At 37.4% G+C, this 18011-nt stretch overlaps 1 protein-coding gene across 1 annotated transcript in view; it reads right to left on the bottom strand.

Moving 5' to 3' along the window:
• The window catches only part of PRTG (protogenin), a 127836-nt gene that overhangs the window by 11673 nt on the left and 98152 nt on the right, over positions 1-18011 (bottom strand). Inside the window, exons 12-15 of the mRNA XM_060002982.1 lie at positions 7685-7780; positions 6458-6644; positions 5644-5771; positions 2338-2508 (exon numbers count right to left, since the gene is read on the bottom strand). Of these exons, the coding sequence (XP_059858965.1) occupies positions 2338-2508; positions 5644-5771; positions 6458-6644; positions 7685-7780 (582 nt within the window). The remainder of the gene's footprint in view (positions 1-2337; positions 2509-5643; positions 5772-6457; positions 6645-7684; positions 7781-18011) is intronic.

The raw sequence follows: 18011 nt of genomic DNA, 5'->3' as shown, positions 1-18011 counted from the left end.
AGCACAGGGGCTCAGTAGATGTGGCTTGTGGGCTCTAGAGCTCAGGCTCAGTAGTTGTGGCGCACGGGCTTAGATGCTCTGTGGCATGTGGGATCCTCCCGGACCAGGGCTCGAACCCACGTCCCCTGCATTGGCAGGGGGACTCCTAACCACTGCACCACCAGGGAAGCCCCCTCAAACTCTTTACATTTTTCTCTCTGAAAAAAGTAAACTCAATTGCTTTTTACTTATATTGTTTATTTTGTTCTCTATGAATTACTAGCATTAGCTATGAAAAAGGTTCCCTACATTTAACAAGAGACAAAAGCTTTTCACTGATAATGTTTCTTAAATTTACACAAGCAGCATAATGGCAAAAATAGAATTTTCCCCCTATGATTTATTATATAGTTAGGAAGGCTTATACAGAAGTAAAAACTAATTACAATTCATTTTGCTATTGGGCCATCAATGAGGCAAAAATGTTGTTTTCTGGGCCTTGTCTGAAACTGACAAATGAATGCATTAAAAAGAACCAAAACTAAATACTGTTTCTTTTTAGGCAGGTACAAATGAAGAGCCAAAGGAAGTATGTGCTCATGAGATCAAAATTCTTTTATAAGTACTTATATAACACTCATTAAATCAGGTTAGTCACTTGGTCAAATGTTGTGTCAATGAATCATTTTGGAATTAATTAATGAAAACTGAATTATATATTTTAAGAATATTGTGGCAGACTGTAAGATGAATAGCCCTGCATAAATTACGCTTCCATCTCTCCATACCTGTGGGCAGTCTCTTCCCACACTAAGTCTGGGCTTGCCTACATGATTCGTTTTGCCAGTGGGATGTTAGCAAATGTGAATCAGGCAGAGGTCTGCAAAGCTTTGTATGTGGGGCTTCTTTCCTCTCTCCCGGATTTTGGAATTCTCCCACTGTTTTTATGCCACCCACACCCTGTTGAAACCCTGAGATGATCAGAGCCTCATGAGTGACCTCAGGAGACACCAAAAGAAGAACTGCCCAGCTGATCCCACTCCAAACTGCTGACTCAGAGAGTGTGAGAAAATAAAATGGCTGAGTTTTAGAGTGGTTTGTTAGGGAGCAGTATATAATGGATAAAACACAAAATTGTATTGCTGGGAGGTACTTATTATTACTTTCCAGGCTGTTCAGCGACTAGGAAATCATTACTTAGTGGGGCACCCGCTTAATGAAAAATATGAATATGCAACTATCAAAACTCCAAATTCTGTTACCATTTGTTTATTTTACAACTACAAAAGTGTTATATTGATTACATCCACATAAGTGACCTTAAAGTGTATTCTCTTAATTGGGTGAATATTCCCCTTAAAAGGTAAAATGTATGTGGAAGTGCCTGGCACTGTAAAGTGTTTAGAATATGTAGCTGGAAAACAAATTTCCTTCTCAAAATCCTTCTTAAGCTTTTAATTGCCTGGAAAACAGTTCTTAGCATGTATGTCTGAATTTAAAAACTATCAAAATCAACTATAATTCAATAAGAAGTTAAAAGAAGTATCAAAATCATGAAATTATACTGTTTATGTGATGGTCCATCCAAACACTGGCATATGAGACCTGTCCAAATGAAAGATTCCAGAATTTAAAAAGGGCATATTATAACAGCATGAAGTAAGAATGTTAAATTCTAGAATACAGTTTTTCTCAGCCAAAATAGAATTGGTATTAAACAATTTAAATTCAGTGTTCCTAAGCCCTAAGCAGCTTTTCCCTGTACTTAAGTGGACCCTAGTATTCATATGGGTCAATTTATTTGAATGTGGACCGTTTTAGTAGCTGTACAAAGGTCTTCTCCATTAAACCAGGTCTTTCTCCAGTGTTTGCTACTCCAGTGCAAGATACACAACCGCTGGAAATCCAGTAATTATCTATAACAATTCTCACTTCCTTACCTTCTCTCTCCCTCCCTTAGTGACCAAGTTCTGTTAATTTTACCTCCTTACTGTCTTTCAACCACCCTCTTCTTTACATCTCACCCCTTGCCACCCTAACCCGGGCTTATCATTCTCTTTCCTGGACTGCAACAATTACTTCCTAGTCTCCTTGCATTATTCTTACCCCTACTCCTCCTCTACCAAACCTCTTCTATTCACAATACTCAGAGTGATTTTTCTGAAGTGTGAAATCAGGCTCATGCTTAAAGTATGTTGATGGCTTCCCAATGTCCTTTGAACAAAACTAAAATTCTTAATCATTTGTTACTTCATAAACATAAATTCAAAACAAACTCTAGATCCCTCTTTCCCTTTGTTTCCTTATCATTAATAACCTTACTTTTCATGCCCTTCGGTAAATTATGATCATATATACCTTCTCGGTGTAGGACCTGCCACTCTCCTGCAATCCAGGCCTTCCTGGATGCATACAAGATAGTGTAGCGCGTCACAACCGTCTCTGGGCCATCAGGAGGTTTCCAAGAAACCAGGGCAGTGTCATCCTCTATCAATGTCACTTTCACTCCAACTGGTGGGCCTGCTGGTGCTGTGCACACATGTAGAAAATATTGTATTATTAGGAGAAAATGGTCATTAAGTACTCAAATACCTGGACAGGCACAGATAAGAGTTTAAAAAACTAGAAACTACTATAAAAACATCTCAAAATCACAGCTTTTACAGCTCATTAGTGACAATATCAAAATACGATTTTTCTCTTCTTTATCTGAAAACTCATTTCATTTTTATAATGTTTAAAACATTTAAAATATATAAAGGAGGTGGTAGATTCCTAGATGAGGAACTACTAAGTCAAAGGTTGTCAGCATTTTTAGGGCTCTTTACATTGTTTTGCCACATGGACAACTAGAAAGGTTTACAGTTCCACCAGGGCACCTGTGCATTACTCACTCTATTAGGTACTGAAGCTAAACTACATTTCTTACTAAAATGCATAGAATGTATATTTAATCTGATCTAGGAAGCCACTCAAAAAATACTCCTGAGACTGAAACATTCAGTTACTCACCAAACCGTTGTGAATCAGTGAGTTTATAGAACAGACTTTACCTTATACCTACCTTACCTTATATCTTATCTACCTTTACCTTATATCTTATCTACCTTTACCTTATATCTACCTTAGACTAATACCTTATATTTACGAAAGGTAGTGAAGTCCTGGGATTTTAGTGGAGCCCATGTTCAATATGAGCTAAAGGTGTGAAGAGCTGGTTTTGGGCACTACCTCACATATGGAATATTGCCAAAACCATAGCAAAACAGCCCAATGCTCACTTAAATAAGTATCCTTTGTTTTCTCTCAGCATCATTAAAATAGAGCTGCAATCTACACCTTCACCATCATTCTAGAGAGAAGGAAATGCATGGAGAGATATACCGTGTTCTTGGATTGGAAGAATTAATACTGTGAAAATGACTATACTACCCAAAGCAATCCACAGATTCAATGCAATCCCTATCAAATTACCAATGGCATATTTCACAGAATTACAACAAAAAATTTTACAATTTGTAATGGAAACACAAAAGACCCCAAATAGCCAAACTGATCTTGAGAAAGAAAAATGGAGCTGGAGGAATCAGGTTCCCTGACTTCAGACTATACTACAAAGCTACAGTAATTAAGACAGCATGGTACTGGCATAAAAATGGAAATATAAATCAATGGAACAAGATAGAAAGCCCAGAGATAAACCCACACACCTATGTTCACCTAATTTATGACAAAGGAGGCAAGAATATACAATGGAGAACAGTCTCTTTAAGAAGTGGAGCTGGGAAAACTGGACAGCTACATATAAAAGAATGAAATTAGAACACTCCCTAACACCTAAACACAAAAATAAACTCAAAATGGATTAAAGACCTAAATGTAAGGCCATACACTATCAAACTCTTAGAGGATAACATAGGCAGAACACTCTTTGACATAAATTGCAGCAAGATCTTTTTTGACCCATCTCCTAGAGTAATGAAAATGAAAGCAAAAATAAACAAATGGGACCTAATTAAACTTAAAAGCTTTTGAACAGCACAGGAAACCATAAACGAGACGAAAAGACAACCCTCAGAATGGGAGAAGATATTTGCAAACAAGGTAACTGACAAGGGATTAATATCCAAAGTATACAAACAGCTCATGCAGCTCAATATCAAAAAAACAAAAACAAAAAAAAACACAACCCAATCAAAAAATGGGCAGAAGAACTAAATACACATTCCTCCAAAGAAGACATATGGATGGCCAAGAGGCACATGAAAAAATGCTCAACATTGTTAATTATTAGAGAAGTGCAAATCAAAACTACAATGAGGTTATCACCTCAAACTGGTCAGAATGGCCATATTCAAAAAATCTACAAACAATAAATGCTGGAGAGGGTGTGGAGAAAAGGGAACCCTCTTACACTGTTGGTGGGAATGTAAATTGACATAGCCACTATGGAGAACAGTATGGAGGTTCCTTAAAAAACTAAAAATAGAACTACCATATGACCCAGCAATCCCACTCCTGGGCATATACCTGGAGAAAACCATAACTAAAACAGATACATGCACCACAATGTTCACTGCAGCATTGTTTACAATAGCCAGGACATGGAAGCAACCTAAATGTCCATCAACAGAGGAATGGATAAAGAAGATGTGGTATATATACACAATGGAATATTACTCAGCTATTTAAAGGAATGAAATTGTGCCATTTGCAAAGATGTGGATGGACCTAGAGACTGTCATACAGAGTGAAGTAAGTCAGAAAGAGAAAAACAAATATCGCTTATATATTGAATCTAAAAAAATGATACAGATGAACTTACTTGCAAAGCAGAAATAGAGACACAGATGTAGAGAACAAATGTATGGATACCAGGAGTGGGGGGGAGTTGGATGAATTAGGAGATGGGGACCAACATACATACACTATTGATACTATGTATAGAGTAGATAACTAATGAGAACCTACTGTATAGCACAGGGAACTCTACTCAATGCTCTGTGGTGACCTAAATGGGAAGGAAATCCAAGAAAGAGGGGATATACGTATACATACAGCTGATTCACTTTGCTGTACAGCAGAAACTAACAACACTGTAAAGCAACTATACTCCAATAAAAATTAGTTTTTAAAGAAAGGAAATGCAGGTTCAGAGACATGGAATATTTTAGCAACTGCCATTGGTAAGCTACAAAATTGGTGCTCAATCCGGTATCATCTATACTGCACTATGCACAGAATCAAGCTACTGCTCACGTTAGATTCTAATGTGGGCTCCTAACGTCATTAAATATGTTACCCACTTTCTTCCATTTTAAATTACTTGGGTGCAGCCTTGCACAGCACACCTGTTCTTAGAAAATGTAGCACCCCCTAAAGAGACCCTAAATTTAAGCCCACTTGCTTATGCAATACATTGAGAGGAAAAATATTTTTACTGTAATAAAGGAAAAGAAACTTCAAAAGTTAAGAAACAAAATAAATACATACACGTAGACTGGTAGGTGGCGATCAGGGTAGTATCTTCTTCAAAGTGATGTCTGTGTGTGTGTGTGTGTGTGTGTGTGTGTGTGTGTGTGTGTGTGTGTGTGTGTGTGTGTGTGTGTGTATAATACATAGATAAAACCCAGATAAAACCCACAGGGGAGCTGCTTTCTTTACCTTTTGGAAGTGTAGAGTGGTAGACAACGGGGCTCCAGGGACTGGAAAGTTGATCCACATGCAGTCGAACAGCAAATTCATATTTGGTGTTTGGTTCTAGACCTTGAACCAACATGTGAGTTTCTGATCTATAATGAGTAATAAAGTAGTTAATGCTGGTAGCACATTGTTTCTAAAAGATTGCCAGTATTTCCAATCAATACAGGTTACTGTTATTTATTACCTCCCTCATTTCCTTTAAAAAAATTTTTTAGATTAAAAAGCAATCTAATTTGATTATTAAAATGCTACATTGGATATTATAGAAATAAGCCTAAAAACTGCCTCTCTGAGAGGAAACTAGGAAATTAACGTATAGAAATGTCCCAAATCAAAGGGATTTCTTCTGAAATACTGTTAAGTCAAATCACTCTTTTAAAGTATAATGATGGGCATCTTTCTAACTATAACCTAGCAAACAGAATAACTAGCTTTATTTTTTGATGCCAGCATGAAAATTGACTTGTTTCCTTCTTTAAATATGCTAAGTTTAGCTACTTGAAAGTCATCATATTGATAGTTTCTTGTCTAATCTTGTTGCACGAGGCTGGGGAAACAACAACAAAAAAATCATTTATGAAAATTAAATTTCAAAATAAATGCGGTTTTCAGAACTGATTATGGTAAAGACGCAAAATCCCCTGCCCTGACATAAGTAAGATAAGTTCTGAGACAAATGCTTACAGCTGAAGCCCAAGTTGGCCCAAGATAGTAAAGAAGGAAGTGTGAGTGGGGAGGAGAGCAAAGAAAACAACCATTAATAGAAGCTACATACGTTTGAAGGTATAAAACCAAAGAAGCATTCTGCAGGCCAACAGGGTTACAGCGGATGGTGTAGTTAATTATTTGTGCAGTGGTGAACGCAGGCCTCCTCCAGTGCAGGAAGATGGAAGATGAGGTGTTAGCCTTCGCATAGAGATGGTGGGGTGGTGGTGGAGGAGGAACCATGCGATCACGAACAGCTATTGAAAAAGACAATGTTAATTTACCACATGGCGCAACATTTAATGTAGAAAGTGGTAAAACGGTAAAATCATAACACCCCACCCTTTAGGTCTTTCTTCCACCAGAGGTTCATAGTGGTCTAGAGATGTATCATTCAAACCTGAGTGACTCTTCCTTAAGTTAGATAAGGAATCAAATATTATCAATACTTAGAATGTAAGACAGAAGCACAGAGAAGTCAAGCTACCAGCCGAAGACATTCAGAAAGCCAGCAGTAGACTTAAAACTAGACGACATCCTCTTTAGTAGCAATAAAAGCAAACAGCTCTCAGCAGCAATAAAACTGAATAGCAACTGGAATGAAATTATTAGCCTCAAGGTTAAAGGAGATAAAAGAAAACTTAGTATCTGTAGGTATTCAGGGTTATTTTCCCAGTTAAATTTCTTTTTTAAAAAAATTTTATTTAATTAATTAATTTATTTTTGCTGCGTTGGGTCTTCACTGCTGCATGTGGGCTTTCTCTAGTTGCGGCAAGCGGGGGCTACTCTTTGTTGCGGTGCACGGGCTTCTCATTGTGGTGGCTTTTCTTGTTGAAGAGCATGGGCTCTAGGTGCGTGGGCTTCAGTAGTTGTGGCACGCAGGCTGAGTAGCTGTGGCTCGTGAGCTCTAGAGCACAGGCTCAGTAGTTGTGGTGCATGGGCTTGGATGCTCCATGGCACGTGGGATCTTCCCATACCAGGGCTCAAACCTCTGTCCCCTGCATTGGCAGGCAGATTCTTAACCACTGCACCACCAGGGGAGTCCCCACAGTTAAATTTCTAATGGTCTCTTCCTTGCAAAACTAAAATAGGTTCTTATAATTAAATACATCTCACTTAAATATTTACTGAGTACGTACTTGTTCAAGATACTACGTTAGGTATCCTGGAGGATATGAAAGTAATAAAACCACCAAGGTATCCAAGTAGTGATGAGACTTAAATTTAAAGAAGGAAGTAGAGGAAAAAAGAGTATGAGTCGAACACTGTGAAACAAGCTACTGTAACTCTTACTTACACACGCATCCTGGAGTACTGACTGTTTGATCTGCCTGGTAGCCATCTTCTATGTTGTTGTAAGCCAGCAATCTCACATGATATTTTCTTCTCGGGTCTATAAAGAAACCAACAGGTAATAATTAGGCCCAGCCCTCTAGATAGGAACAAAGGTTCTACAGCCTTTCTAGATTTTGGTTTAAAAACCTTCTGAATGCATAAGAGCTCTAAGTAAAATGAAAATTTTCTCTCTCCTTGTTCTACACAGTGACTCAGCAGTTCGCCTTATTATGACATTGCTATTGTGACTATCTACCAATTGATAAAATTTTATTTTATTTAACCTTATTTCAAACAATAACATTACCACCACTGTTCTTCCTCCTCTTCCTCAACTGACCAGACATAGATTCTTGATTTTAAAAGGCTTGGGCTGCCTGATGGATTCCTTACAAGTGGTTATGCTACATAGAAGTTTTCTGTTTAGTTATTTGAGGGTAGTTAACTTAAAAGCATGGAAATCAAACTGAGATTGTTTTCCCCCTAAAAGGTAAGAAGAATTACAGTTGTCATTCTTTAGTACCTTTGAAAATGTTTATAACCACGTATTATTTAAGTTTATTTCACCGCGTGCCCTTTTCCACAAACATACATTTTCAGTTGAGAGCTAAATTTATCAAGAAAGATGAGGTGGAGCTCCCTCTACTGGTGTTCATTAACTAACACAATACAGAAACTAAAGTCCGTCCCATACATATTAAAACAAAAATTTTTTTCAGGTTTTTGAGGAATTAAGTGGTTACAATTTTAAATAATATACTTTAGAAGATATTCAAGAAGTTTAATGATATAAATACATTTAAATGTAAGTGTTTATGATAACATTTAACTATAAAGTAATACTTGCTTAGGGCAAAATTAAAACTATTCAGAAACAATGTATTCCTTTTTTCTCCCCACAGCTTCATTAAGGTATGGTTGACAAATAAAGCTTGTATATATTTAAGATATATAACTTGATGTTTGGTATAGGCATACACTGTGAAATGATCACTACAATCAAGTGAATCAGAAGACCCATCACTTCACTAGTTACCATTTGTGTGTGTGTATATGTGTGGTGAAAACATTTAAGATCTACACACTTAGTAAATTTCAAGTATACAATACAGCTTTGATAACTATAGTCATGCTGTACATCAGATCTCCAGAACTTACTCACCTTGCATAACTGAAACTTTGTACCCATCTCCCCATTTCCCCCACTCCTGGCAACCACCATTCTACTTTCTGCTTCTATGAGTTTAACTATTTTAGATTCCATATATAAATGAGATCATGTAGTATTTGTCTTTCTGGCTTATCTCACTTGGCATAATGTCCTCTAGGTTCATTTATGTTGTGCAAACGGCAGGATTTCCCTCTTTTTAAAAGTTGAATAACATTCCATTATATATATGCCCCATTTTCTTTATCCATTCACCTGTTAACAGGCATTTAGGTTGTTTTCACACCTTGTCTACTGTGAATAATGCAATGACTATGGAGGTGCAGATAGCTCTCTGATGTACTGATCTCATTTCCTTTTGAGATATACTCAGAAGTGGGATTGCTGGATCATACGCTAAGTCTATTTCTAATTTTAATGCGTTTCTATATTATACTTCTCTAAATAATAAAAAAACAAACACATAAATAAATCCAAGGGAATTTCACAAGGGAAAGCAATCATCCTTAATAGATATATCAAATGTGAAAAAAAACCCTTACAACAATATAATAATTCTAGATTGAATTCAAACATTTAATATCCAAAAACAAGATGTAAAGTTTATTAAATTCTCTAATGTAATTTAAGAATTTGTATAAATATTTTTGAAACTGATGTATTTTAATATTAAAATGCATTAAAAGGATGTCCTAAAATATAAAATTTTAATTTCTATCTGTTTTGACAAAATTACACAAGAAGAAAAATTTATACAACTTAGAACATTTCTGTATTTTCTAGATGGAAAGATGGGAAGACTAACAACATCTGACCATCCTATAGAAAATGTGTTTTAGATACATTATCTTATTTGAGTATCACAAAACCCTGTAAGATATATGTTATTCCCATTTGATAAACTGTGGTAAAAAGGTGTTAGTAGCATGTCCAATGGCACACAAAGCTGAACCGGGAACTTGTGGCTATTTCTCTGACAAAGTACAGGGCCTTTAAATTTACACAAATACATGTGCGTTTGTCATAGCAAGTATGTCTCCTTATAATGAATTTTAACATAGAAATATTTTCAATTTATAAAGTAATTATCAGGAACACATAACCACATTTGAATTTCATCACTGAAATGATTTCTAACATTCAGCACTGCAATTCTAAGATTCAAAAGGTTTCTGTTCAGATCAATGGCTACTTCATTTGAATCTGTTTTCTTCTTTCTTTCCTCTTATTGCTGAACTCATTAGTCAACTGAATCCTGAGTTCCGTATTTCAAATACTCCTTCTGAACGGGTATAAATGAAATTCAACTGGATCTCTGCAGAAGTTCTTCAGACATATTTCTTTATTCTGTCTCTATTCAATTAGAAGAGTACTTTTAGGAAAGCCTCCTGAGTGTGATGAGGTGTTACATCAGGAATTAGGAGACACAGAAAAGGAAGAATGAAACAGAATTTGCCCAAAGTAACTCACATTCTCAGGGAACCAGACACAGATACAGCAAACTCTCGTAGAAAGCTGATTTTGATGAGGGTTATCATTAGAGGTGGAGAGATTAATCTTTTTTCCACTGTGCAATCAATCAATCAATACTTCATAAATACTTCTCTGGAATGGTTATTTTTAGCCCTAAAATTCATTCGTTTTTCCCTTCTTCCTCTTTAAAAAAATGAGCTGCTTACACTAAATTTTAAATCCAGAATTAACCTTTTTGTTGTTGTTGTTGATCAGTCAGAAGCAGCTTACATGTCCTAAGAAGATGAGAGAACAGAGTTGGTTCCTCAACATGGCCAGCACCTGGCTATCACCCACTCAGCACAGACGCCAGCAAGCCCAACACAAGAAGAGGCAGCTCTTCTGACGCCCACCTGGAAATCATCCACGTAGCCAGAGCAACAGTCTCCAATGCTGGGCTCCTTCCCCCTGCTAGTTTATGTGAGGTCAGGAAGAGGCAAACCATCAGGCAGGCAAATAGAGTACACTGGGTACACGAGATTCCTTTCTATCCACACAAAAAAAGTAAAACATGAACCAGGATAACTGGAAGTTATTTCAGTAGAAAAAAAATAAAATTATAGGACATACTGGTAGGAAAAATAATGTAAAGGAAAGGGAAAAATCCATTCACCTTTGTTCACATGTGATCTACTCTTCATGCTCTATAAAGAATCTATTTAAAACAATAAGAAGTGCCACTACGGATAAAAGCCTTTATACACACATTACATTCTTGTGGCTTCATCAAAGATGTATATATTCTTACGTCTAGTGAGTTGTGAAGTCTGAACAAGTCCTCTGTCCTACATGTTACATTGATTCCCTTTCGTATGGACTCTCTGGTGTCAATTCATGCTTGAACTTATAATAAACATTTTGTCATGCTTAAAAAAAAAAAAGTGCCAGGTTGGGGGCCAAGCTGAGCTGTGGGTCACCTGCGTTTGCCATGTACTCCTCTCTCTTAGGCTTTAAAAATGAGTCCAACTTCAAATTCTAGTCACTGTATTATTTTGGTTTGCGAATCCAGAGACCCCAGAAAAACCTGGCTCATTATTGTTCATCAATTTGCTAGAAATTCAATTTCATCTACTTTTGTAAATTTAAGAGGGGACCCAAGGACCAGAGCCTTCACATAATGTTAAGATGAGCATTACCAGACAATAAAAGTTAGCAACTAAAAAAGAAAACAGAGAACAGCTGCACAATTAACAAAATTAAGGATACAGAGTAAAAAAATAAAGTTTAGGACCAATATGTTAAGTACAGTTAAATGCACAAATAATGTACCACAGCAAAGTAGCACAAGTCTTAAAACTCTATAGTTCTGCAAAGACCCTCTGATGCGTAACGGACAAAGCAGACACTCAGGATCAACGCTGTGAAATGCCACAGGGAGCCAGTTCCCAGGGCCTGTTACAGCCTTTCTTGAGTCAAGCACTGCCACGTATGTGCTGCTTCGTTACACAAGACTCAGCAGACATAGTCTATGTGGTTTAGGGGGAAACCAGCAGAGTCAGGAAGAGCAGCCACAAAGGACAGTGCAAGCCTCCTCAAAACCCAGTGAGGGAAGGAGAATGAGAGAGAGGGGAAAGAGCTGCTCCCAGTTCCTTCAAAACTCAAGACAAGGAGCATAAAAACCACCCCTCAACAGGGCCAATTTTTATTTTTAATTTTTATTATTATTATTATTTTTTGCGGTACGTGGGCCTCTCACTGTTGTGGCCTCTCCTGTTGCGGAGCACAGGCTCCGGATGCGCAGGCTCAGCGGCCATGGCTCACGGGCCCAGCTGCTCCGCGGCATGTGGGATCTTCCCGGACCGGGGCATGAACCCGCGTCTCCTGCATCCGCAGGCGGACTCTCAACCACTATGCCACCAGGGAAGCCCTATTTTTAGTTTTTTTAAGGAACTTCCATACTGTTCTCCATAGTGGCTGTATCAATTTGCATTCCCACCAACAGTGCACAAGGGTTCCCTTTTCACTACAACCCTCTCCAGCATTTATTGTTTGTAGATTTTTTGATGATGGCCATTCTGACCAGTGTGAGGGGCTACCTCATTGTAGTTTTGATTTGCATTTCTCTAATGATTAGTGATGTTGAGCATCCTTTCTTGTGTTTGTTGGCAATCTGTATATCTTCTTTGTAGAAATGTCTATTTAGGTGTTCTGCCCATTTTTGGACTGGGTTGTTTCTTTTTTTGATATTGAGCTGCATGAGCTGCTTGTATATTTTGGAGATTAATCCTTTGTCAGTTGCTTCATTTGCAAACATTTTCTCCCATTCTGAGGGCTGTCTTTTCGTCTTGCTTATGGTTTCCTTTGCTGTACAAAAGCTTTGAAGTTTCATTAGGTCCCATTTGTTTATTTTTGTTTTTATTTCCATTTCTCTAGGAGGTGGGTCAAAAAGGATCTTGCTGTGATTTATGTCATAGAGTGTTCTGCCTATGTTTTCCTCTAAGAGTTTGATAGTTTCGGGCCTTACATTTAGGTCTTTAATCCATTTTGAGCTTATTTTTGTGTATGGTGTTAGGGAGTGTTGTAATTTCATTCTTTTAAATGTAGCTATACAGTTTTCCCAGCACCATTTACTGAAGAGGCTGTCCTTTCTCCATTGTACATTCTTGCCTCCTTTATCAAAGATAAGGTGACCACATGTGAGTGGGTTTATCTCTGGGCTTTCTATCCTGTTCCATTGATCTATATTTCTGTTTTTGTGCCAATACCATACTGTCTTGATTACTGTAGCTTTGTAGTATAGTCTGAAGTCAGGGAGCCTGATTCCTCCAGCTCCGTTTTTAGTTCTCAAGATTGCTTTGGCTATTTGGCGTCTTTTGTGTTTCCATACAGATCATGCAGTTTTTGGTTCTAGTTCTGTGAAAAATGCCAGTAGTAGTTTGATAGGGATTGCATTGAATGTGTAGATTGCTTTGGGTAGTAGAGTCATTTTCACAATGTTGATTCTTCCAATCCAAGAACATGGTATATCTCTCCATCTATTTGTATCATCTTTAATTTCTTTCATCAGTGTCCTATAGTTTTCTGCATACAGGTCTTTTGTCTCCTTAGGTAGATTTATTCCTAGATATTTTTTTCTTTTTGTTGCAATGGTAAATGGGAGTGTTTCCTTAACTTCTCTTTCAGAGTTTTCATCATTAGTGTATAGGAATGCCAGAGATTTCTGTGCATTAATTTTGTATCCTGCTACTTTACCAAATTCATTGATTAGCTCTAGTAGTTTTCTGGTAGCATCTTTAGGATTCTCTATGTATAGTATCATGTCATCTGCAAACAGTGACAGTTTTACTTCTTTTCCAATTTGGATTCTTTTTATTTCTTTTTCTTCTCTGATTGCTGTGAGGGCTAATTTCTTAATGGTCTCGAGGGTGATAGGTAGCATTTGGTTTATGGTTAAACTTGCTTAAAGATTTAGCAATATATAAAGATGAAGGGGCAGGAAAGAAAGCCCAAATCAATTTAACACGTATCTGACTAAATTTTTTGATACTTAACTCTGGAGTGTCAGTTTAAGTTAATGTGATCGAGGTCTCAGCCAAATTAACCTATCTTTCTTTATTAGGGAGTCAACCTGTGGCCGAAAATGAAGCTCTCCCTCCTGAAACACTACTATGGCTATACCCTTTACCTTTCTCCACTGCCTCTAGGACCTGCCTCACCTTCTTCCCCTTCTGTTTCATTCTCACTACAGTTCTTCTACTTGAGTTTGTTTCACATAAGAAGGAATCAGAACCAGAAGTCTGGTTGGCCAAGAAAGACTTCACAGGTATCAAATACACATTTATCAAGTACCTACTAAAAGTCAGGCACTGTATGGAAGACTCAAGCATTAGAAAGCTATAACTCTTGCTTTTAATTTCAATCTAACAAAGGGGACAGACTGGGAAATGAATACTTTGTATACATTGTTTACCAACTGTGTAGCCTTGGGTAACGTTCTTAGTTTTCTAAGCGTCATTTATTTTCATTAGGAAAATACAGATGTAATCCCAGCAGAAAGACAAGATCCAGCCTCATTCACCAGAACACAGGCACTAGTCCCCTCCACCAGGAAGCCTACACAACCCACTGAACCAACCTTAGCCACTAGGAACAGACGCTAAAAACAACGGGAACTACGAACCTGCAGCCTGTGAAAAGGAGACCCCAAACACAGTAAGATAAGCAAAATGAGAAGACAGAAAAATACACAGCAGATGAAGGAGCAAGGTAAAAACCCACCAGACCTAACAAATGAAGAGGAAATAGCCAGTCTACCTGAGAAAGAATTCAGAATAATGAAAGTAAAGATGATCCAAAATCTTGGAAATAGAATAGAGAAAATGCAAGAAACATTTAACAAGGACCTAGAAGAACTAAAGAGGAAACAAGCAACGATGAACAACACAATAAATGAAATTAAAAGTTCTCTACAAAGGATCAATAGCAGAATAACTGAGGCAGAAGAACAGATAAGTGACCTGGAAGATAAAATAGTGGAAATAACTACTACAGAGCAGAATAAAGAAAAAAGAATGAAAAGAACTGAGGACAGTCTCAGAGACCTCTGGGACAACATTCAATGCACAAACATTTGAATTATAGGGGTCCCAAAGAAGAAGAGAAAAAGAAAGGGACTGAGAAAATATTTGAAGAGACTATAGTTGAAAACTTCCCTAATATGGGAAAGAAAATAGTTAATCAAGTCCAGGAAGCACAGCAAGTCCCAAACATGATAAATCCAAGGAGAAACATGCCAAGACACATATTAATCAAACTGTCAAAAATTAAATACAAAGAAAACATATTAAAAGCAGCAAGGGAAAAACAACAAAGAACACACAAGGGAATCCCCATAAGGTTAACAGCTGATCTTTCAGCAGAAACTCTGCAAGCCAGAAGGGAGAGGCAGGACATATTCAAAGTGATGAAGGAGAAAAACCTACAACCAAGATTACTATACCCAGCAAGGATCTCATTCAGATTTGACGGAGAAATTAAAACCTTTACAGACAAGCAAAAGCTGAGACAGGGGCTTCCCTGGTGGTGCAGTGGTTGGGAGTCTGCCTGCCGATGCAGGGGACGGGGGTTCGTGCCCTGGTCTGGGGAGATCCCACACGCCGTGGAGCGGCTGGGCCCGTGGGCCACGGCCGCTGGGCCTGCGTGTCCGGAGCCTGTGCTCCGCAGCGGGAGAGGCCATGGCAGTGAGTGGCCCACGTACTGCAAAAAAAAAAAAAAGCTGAGGAAATTCAGCACCACCAAACCTGCTTTACAACAAATGCTAAAGGAACTTCTCTAGGCAAGAAACACAAGAGAAGGAAAAGACCTACAATAACAAACCCAAAACAATTAAGAAAATGGGAATAGGAACATACATATCGATAATTACCTTAAATGTAAATGGATTAAATGCTCCCACCAAAAGACACAGATTGGCTGAATGGATACAAAAACATGACCCATATATATGCTGTCTACAAGAGACCCACTTCAGACCTACAGACACATACAGACTGAAAGTAAGGGGATGGAAAAAGATATTCCATGCAAATGGAAACCAAAAGAAAGCTGGAGTAGCAATTCTCATATCAGACAAAATGACTTTAAAATAAAGACTATTAGAAGAGACAAAGAATGACACTACATAATGATCAAGGGATCGATCCAAGAAGAAGATATAACAATTGTAAACATCTATGCACCCAACATACGAGCACCTCAATACATAAGGCAAATGCCTACAGCTATAAGAGGGGAAATCACAGTAACACAATCAGAGTAGGGGACTTTAACACCCCACTTTCACCAATGGACAGATCATCCAAAATGAAAATAAATAAGGAAACACAAGCTTTAAATGATACATTAAACAAGATGGACTTAATTGCTATTTATAGGATATTCCATCCAAAAATAACAGAATACAAATTGTTCTCAAGTGCTCATGGAACATTCTCCAGGATAGATCATATCCTGGTTCACAAATCAAGCCTTGGTAAATTTAAGAAAATTGAAATTGTATCAAGTATCTTTTCTGACCACAGCACTATGAGACTAGATATCAATTACAGGAAAAGATCTGTAAAAAATACAAACACATTGGAGGCTAAACAATACACTACTTAATAACGAAGTGATCACTAAAGAAATCAAAGAGGAAATCAAAAAATACCTAGAAAGAAATGACAGTGAAAACACAACAACCCAAAACCTATGGGGTGCAGCAAAGGCAGTTCTAAGAGGGAAGATTATAGCAATACAATACAACCTCAAGAAACAAGAAAAATCTCAAATAAACAACCTAAACTTACACCTAAAGCAATTAGACAAAGAAGAACCAAAATACCCCAAAGTTAGCAGAAGGAAAGAAATCATAAAGATCAGATCAGAAATAAATGAAAAAGAAATGAAGGAAACGATAGCAAAGATCAATAAAACTAAAAGCTGGTTCTTTGAGAAGATAAACAAAATTGATAAACCATTAGCCAGACTCATCAAGAAAAAAAGGGAGAAGACTCAAATCAATAGAATTAGAAATGAAAAAGGAGTAGTAACAACCTACACTGCAGAAATAAAAAGATCATGAAACATTACTACAAGCAACTATATGCCAATAAAATGGACAACCTGGAAGAAATGGACAAATTCTTAGAAATGCACAACCTGCCAAGACTGAATCAGGTAGAAATAGAAAATATGAACAGAGCAATCACAAGCACTGAAATTGAAACTGTAATTAAAAATCTTCCAACAAACAAAAGTCCAGGACCAGATGGCTCCACAGGCAAATTCTATCAAACATTTAGAGAAGAGCTAACATCTATCCTTCTCAAACTCTTCCAAAATATAGCAGAGGGAGGAACACTCCCAAACTCATTCTACAAGGCCACTATCACCCTGATACCAAAACCAGACAAGGATGTCACAAAGAAAGAAAACTACAGGCCAATATCACTGATGAACATAGATGCAAAAATCCTCAACAACATACTAGCAAACAGAATCCAACAGCACATTAAAAGGATCATACATCATGATCAAGTGGGGTTTATTCCAGGAATGCAAGGATTCTTCAATATACGTAAATCAATCAACGTGAAACACCATATTAACAAACTGAAGGAGAAAAACCATATGATCATCTCAATAGATGTAGAGAAAGCTTTAAACAAAATTCAACACCCATTTATGATAAAAACCCTCCAGAAAGTAGGCATAGAGGGAACTTTCCTCTACATAATAAAGGCCATATATGACAAGCCCACAGCCAACATCGTCCTCAATGGTGAAAAACTGAAAGCATTTCCTCTAAGATCAGGAACAAGACAAGGTTGCCCACTCTCACCACTCTCATTCAACCTAGTTTTGGAAGTTTTAGCCACAGCAATCAGAGACGAAAAGGAAATAAAAGGAATCCAAATCGAAAAAGAAGAAGTAAAGCTGTCACTGTTTGCAGATGACATGATACTATACATAGAGAATCCTAAAGATGCTACCAGAAAACTACTAGAGCTAATCAATGAATTTGGTAAAGTAGCAGGATACAAAATTAATGCACAGAAATCTCTGGCATTCCTATACACTAATGATGAAAAATCTGAAAGTGAAATCAAGAAAACACTCCCATTTACCA

This window comes from Delphinus delphis, chromosome 2 (genome assembly GCF_949987515.2).
Source record: "Delphinus delphis chromosome 2, mDelDel1.2, whole genome shotgun sequence".
NCBI lineage: Eukaryota > Metazoa > Chordata > Mammalia > Artiodactyla > Delphinidae > Delphinus > Delphinus delphis.
The sequence above is the reverse complement of the archived record's forward strand: the minus strand, read 5'-3'. Positions and strand labels throughout refer to the sequence as shown.